Here is a 6,072-nt window from a genome sequence, read left to right as displayed (position 1 = left end):
AGACTGTGGGAAGTGGAAAGGGCTTGGCCAAGTAACAGAGTTGTAGGATGAACTATTCAAGCTTTTCATCGTAAGTTTCTGGTTCTAATACTTAGAAGCAACTCAGAACATCTTCTGGCAAGTTTTCTTTGGCAGCAATAATTTGGTGGTTTTGGAAAACTGTTACACAGTTGAGTCTAATGGAGTGCCAGTCCTTTTTCATATTTAAAAATGCCATGTGCATCTGCATAAACATCCAGAATAGAGAGGAGACTTGCAAAAGTGGTGTGGAAACTGCGACTCAGGGCTCACTCTGTCAAAATGCTGAAATACAGCTTTTGAGAAACGCTGTCCCCTAGCCACTCTCCCTGTGCCTGGATCACCATCCTCTCTCTCCTCAAGGATATCTTGTCTTTATATATTGTTTGGGCTGGAACTGCACCTGTGATCAAGGGCTAAGAAATGTTCTTTGCTGAAGCAGCTAAACTACTTCACAGTGTTTTATAAAGGTGAATTAAAGAACTAAGGAGTTATTTATGAGTAAATGGAAGATGCTAGAATTGGAACCTTGCCTTGCATGACTACCTTATAGGAGAACAGAGGCACCAAACTGAGAGGTGTTTTAAGTGAAAATCAGGAAAACTAAGGGATTAATGTAGCAGAGAAACAAACTGGCAACACACTTGTAGGAAAGAAGTGATAGAAAGAGGGATGCAGGGTGATTTTTGCATGCAGCAGCTGGAAGTAGAACTCTTTAAGAAAAGACTTCCTCTCAGCTCCTGTGGTTTCTGAGGAAGCTGCAGAGAGCTGCTAGAGGAACAATTATGATAATTACCAGCAGGATCCTGAAACTGCTCTGCAAGAATGGGAAAGGCAGATCAGGCTGGCTCTGCCAGGATCCCAGGAAAGCCATTCTGGTCACACAATGAAAGGATGTGAGAGCTACAGGACAACAGTTAGCCCACTTGCTTTAGAGTTCACCCCAAACACAGACCATAAGGAATGCCTTGATGTAATCTGAGTTTCTGTCTGCCCGTTTTCCAAGTTCCTGTGTGTTGTTTGTGCAAAAAACAAACACCATCTCTGCAGGAATTTCTTCTTGATTCAGCATATAGAATTATAGAATGGCATACCCAAAACAAGCAACAAGTGACATATGAAAGTACAACAGGAAAAGCCAACTTTAATCTGTGCCTACCATCTCACAAGACACCTTTAACAAAAATTAGACTTTTTCATTTTTACCAAAAAACCACAAAACTTTAAACATTTTCCTCTGCCCAGTCACTCACAACCTCCAAGAGGTGCACAACAAAAGCTCTGCCAGCTTGAACAACAGCAAAACAAAATACAACGTGTATCCTCAGAACCCCTTCTGTCTCTCACTGTGGTGCATTAACAAAACCAACTGTTTGCTTCATGTCATTTCATCAATAATGCTGCACATTGCTGCATCTTTGTCCAAAACCTGATCTCTCTTGCCACCAGACCGCTCCCTCTGCTTTTCGCTCTGCCCAGCGCAGCTGCTGCCATCATCAGCATCCATGGGCTCCACGCTGACCCTCAGTCCCCCCTCTGTGTGAGGCAGGTCATCGGGCAGGGAAGCCAGGCAGTTCTGGATCATCTCCACCACTCTCTCCAGGTGCTTCTGGAAGCGCTCAGCCGTTTCCAGGCGCTGCCGTTTCTGCACCTCCATCATGACCCTCAGCGTCTCCCTGGCCTGGTGAGGCCTGTACTCGTTTATAAGGTGATGCACGTGGACAAAAAGCAGTTTCAAGTCTTCCAGTTTCTCCTCTCGTTTTATACTCCCTGGACTCCTTATCAAGATGTCCAAGAGGTCCAGGAAGTTGACCAGGATAGACATGTTAAGTTTCCTTAACTCCTTCTTGTGATCAAACTGCATAGGATGCAGCCGTTCGATACCCTGGCTCTCCAGGGGCCGAATGATCAGATCATCACACTGGAACTGGTTCCCAAACATCATGTAGCTGTCCTTGACAGGCGGAGGTGGCTTTGGAGCCAGCCCTTTACGGATATTTTCATCAGTGTATTCTTTGATATATTGCATTGGAGGCGGAGGAAGGGCACTCACTTGCTGAGGTTCACCCATTTTTGCCAGATGAAATTGCTAGGGAATGACCCAAGAAACAAACATTAGCAATTTGTGTCACAAGGTTATAATATAAATGTAAACAAAGACAAAACATGGGAGGTGGCAGTGAGAAAAAGAGGCAGAAGAGACAAATCCATGTGCAGAATAGAGGAAACTCCTGGCAAATCCACATTACCTTTTCACTACGGTTTACTTATAGCAAGATTAACTGTACTAGAAACACACAGAACACTCATTTCTCTAAATATGAAAGACCAGCCTGTAAAGTGGGCAGCCAAAAGGAGAGGAATGATCCCCTTCCCTAGATGAGGCCTCGTGGGCACACCTCCCAGAATCACAGAATATCCCAAGCTGGAAGGGATACACATGGATCAGCTCCAGGCCCTTCACAGGACACCCCAATAATCCCCCCACCATGCCTGAGAGCGTGTCCCAAAGGCTTCTTGAACTCTTTCAGGCTTGGGGCTGTGACCAAGGAGAGCCTGGGGAACCTGTACACTACTACCTTCTGCAGAAAGAATCTTTTCCTAATATCCACCTAACCCTCTCCTGGCACGGCTCCAGCCATTCCCTCGGGCCCTGTCACTGGTCACAGAGGCAGAGATAGGCGCTGCCCCTCGGGGGGAAGCTGCAGCCCGCGCTGAGATTCCTCTCAGTCTGCCCTTCTCCAGGCTGACCAGACCAAGTGCCCTCGGCCTCCCCTCTTCACCCCGCGGGAGAAACCCGGCAGGGCCCACACCCGCCGCCCTGCGCCAAGGCGGGCTCTGGGGAGGCCCAAACCCCGCGACGGGGCTCGCGAGGCCAGTGCTGAAGAGACAAGAGCCGAAACCACATCCCGTCGGAGGGCATGTACCCCCCAGAGGCCTCAGCAGCCCTCCTGCCCTCACCTGACCGCTCCGCCCGCCGCGCTCCCTCGGCGCCGCCGCAGCCGCTTCCGCCCGACCGCCCTCTGCTCTCGCTTCCTATTGGTTGGCGGCCTCGCGATGCCGCACTCTAATTGGCTGTCGCGAAGAGCAGTCAGGTGCTCCTCCACTCAGCTCGCTCGGGGGCGGGGCCACACGCGGGGCGCGACTCCCGCTATGGCCGGGTCGGAGCTGCTACGTCCTGGGGCTGCGGGGGCCCCTCCGGGTTCTGTGGCCTTTCAGGGTTTTGTGGCCCCTCAGCGGTCTGTGACCCCTCAGCGGTCTGTGACCCCCTCAGGGTGCGCAGCTCCCTCGCCACAAGCCGCTGTGAGGCGGAAGGACCCGCCGGGGCGGGAGGGACCAGCCCGTCGTCCCTCAGGGGTGCTGGGACAGCGGGGACGGCCCTCGTCAGAGAGACACGGCATCCCAGAAATCCCAGAAATCACAGAAATCACAGCAATCACAGAATCAGTTAGGTTAGAAAAGACCTCTTGAGGTCCCCCTGGGAAGTGTTTGCAGCCTTCCGGCAGCAGAATACGCTAAGTCTGACCGTAACTGTGACAAACAGTTGGGCTCCATTGCTTTTCTTAGAGCTTTCTTCTCGGGGGAGTTGAAGTTAACATGGGGGATGTAAGTTTTTCACTGGGTCAGCTCGAGCTGGGCTTGCTGGCATCGCTTCTGCAGGATTTTCTCTCTGAATGGCCAACAAGGGAGGATTTTTCGACACTTGGCCGATTCTGTGCCGTTTTCTCTCAGCAGATGGCAGCAATGGCCTTGGTGACAGGGACCCATCGCCGCACACGCGGTGTCATTTACAGATTCACTCTTCCAGATCGATCATTTACTAACAGAAATCCAATCGAATTATAATTACTTTGGATCCTGTTAATTATTTCTAAGAAAATGCAAACGAGATCCAGAATCGTAGGATTTATTTGATGAGAAAGCCTGAAGTGATGCACAGAATATCTGAATATTTATATATTCCAAACTAAGCTACACTTTACAATTTACAGTGACTTGAATATTTAAATATTCCAAACTGAACTACACTTTACAATTTACAATGAGTTGAATATTTAAATATTCCAAAGTGAACTACACTTTACAATTTACTCTGAGTTGAATAATTAAACACTCCAAACTGAGCTACACTTCACAATTTACAGTGAGTACAAGCCTGGCTGCAAAATAGGCTGATTTGTTTTCATTTGTAAGCGATTTGCTGAATTCAAACAAGGATGCAGTTCCATGCTACAATTAAAATGTTTATTACTGCTTTGGAAAATATTATCTCATTCTTTCACCCCTGTTCCTGCTTCCTCATCCCCCTCTCTTCCCTCCCTGCTCCTCCAGCCCCTCACTGGCTGTGCAGCCTTTTCTTGTCACTGCTTGTGCCAGCACCGTCGGGGGCACTGGATTGCTAAGCAAACTGATGCAGCCCCAAACCCCATAAAAACATCACTGCAGGGTTTTTTTGTTGAGTTTTCAGCTTTTCTAATGAGTTAACATGCTGTGCTGTGTGTTACTGTGAGCATCAGGGAGAGCTTTTGAGAGAGGAGAGTGCATAGGCAGAAGGAAAGGAGAAGGTTGGGAACAGGGGGTGGGGAATTGTCCTCTCCATTTCTGTGACAGAAAGCTCTTATCTTGTCTCAAATCATCTTGTTACATCATACTCTGAAAGCAGGCAAGGAATAAAAATCACTGCCTCCAGAGATGTGTGAGATAACATGTAGTAGGAGGTACCAGCACACCTTTGGTTTTGTTGGACTTTCCAGACTTTGATTTCACATTCTTTTTACAGGAGCTGAGCTGATTCTCTAGTGCCTTGCACTCAGTGAAGCGTGCAGCAAGGATGTAAAATGCTGTGACTTCAAACAGGAGCAGGCAGAGAGAGACAAGCTCTTATTTTTTCCTCGATCTCTGTGATCTCCTTGACTCATTTTCTCTATGATGGTGGCCGAGACAGAGGGGATGTAACATCAGTCATGTTCTTGGTGGCAGGGCTGCTTCTCAGAAGACCCATGGATGACCCTTCCCAGCCCACAGGGAGCTGCTGGCACTGCTCCTTACAGTGCTTCTAAATGAGAAATTAGGAATGATGGGGAATGGCAAGTGTAGCACTCTACAGTTTGCTTCTTGCTCCAGTCCAGGTCTTTTCTGGAATAAGGGCACTATCCAGTACAAGGCTACCACTGGTAATGAGGCACAATTCTACATCATCTCCAGCTTGGGGGAATGAACTTGGACATTCCTTCAGCAGATGGTGAAGCAGTACCATGATATTCTCTGCCTCAAAGATTCAACATCTTAATTTACAGCTTTGGTTAAGTTTATTTTCATTTTCTTCATAACTAATTTTGTGCAAATTGGCATGTTTCAGTAGCAAGCACTCCAGTTCTGTTAATTCAGCAGCAGTGTGTACAGTGTGTGCCATTGCAGTATGCTGTTATTTTAGCAGAGCTGGAATCCAAACATTGTACAAGCACAGTAAATATAAACCCCATTTTCAAGCATGCTCTTAGAACAGTGCTGCTCTCTTCTGTGCTACAACGGATTTCTTTCATTTCTTGCTGCTATTGCACTCTAAATAATAAATAAATAAATAAATGTGCGTGTGTTTTTTCATGTTGTCTGAAAAACAACCCCAAAGTCAAACTCAGTTCCAGTCTCTTGTTGGGTGTAGTTTAGGGTCATATCTTGTAGCCTGGTTAAGCAATGAGCTCAGGAATTTCCTTTTTTGGTGATTGTTACAAGCTTTGTTGCAGGATATACCAGGGAGGAGGTGGAGAGAAAAGGAGCCTGTTGGGGGTGAAGGAGACTTAACCAAGCTTTATGTCTCCATCTGCTGTGGTTAATTCCCCTCTCCCTGTCTCCCGCTGTGGCTTTGGGAGTGAATGAATTTGCAGTGCAGTGCTGTGCAACCTTTTCTTCCTGACTCCTCAGACTAAAATATCAGCTGCAGCCTATTGGCACACCTGCTAATGTAGGAAAGGAGTTTAATGTTCCCATCGTGTGAAAACTGGGGCACAACACAGTGCAGTGCATGACAGCTGAACTGTTTCCTGCTCTACAGCC

At 47.6% G+C, this 6,072-nt stretch overlaps 1 protein-coding gene across 1 annotated transcript; it reads right to left on the bottom strand.

Moving 5' to 3' along the window:
* Positions 1 to 1,142: 1,142 nt before the first annotated feature.
* On the bottom strand, positions 1,143 to 3,132 carry MED7 (mediator complex subunit 7). The gene is made up of 2 exons (XM_059859949.1): positions 2,980 to 3,132; positions 1,143 to 2,107 (listed from the first exon to the last, which is right to left on the bottom strand). Exon 2 carries the CDS (start codon positions 2,087 to 2,089, stop codon positions 1,397 to 1,399), a length of 693 nt encoding a protein of 230 aa, XP_059715932.1. The 5' UTR covers positions 2,090 to 2,107; positions 2,980 to 3,132; the 3' UTR covers positions 1,143 to 1,396.
* Positions 3,133 to 6,072: the final 2,940 nt, after the last annotated feature.

Source organism: Haemorhous mexicanus, chromosome 15 (genome assembly GCF_027477595.1).
Source record: "Haemorhous mexicanus isolate bHaeMex1 chromosome 15, bHaeMex1.pri, whole genome shotgun sequence".
NCBI lineage: Eukaryota > Metazoa > Chordata > Aves > Passeriformes > Fringillidae > Haemorhous > Haemorhous mexicanus.
The sequence above is the reverse complement of the archived record's forward strand: the minus strand, read 5'-3'. Positions and strand labels throughout refer to the sequence as shown.

What these genes read in the sequence shown, in the direction of transcription:
- MED7 (XM_059859949.1), bottom strand. Translation starts at nt 2,089, where the DNA reads ATGGGTGAACCTCAGCAAGTGAGTGCCCTTCCTCCGCCTCCAATGCAA.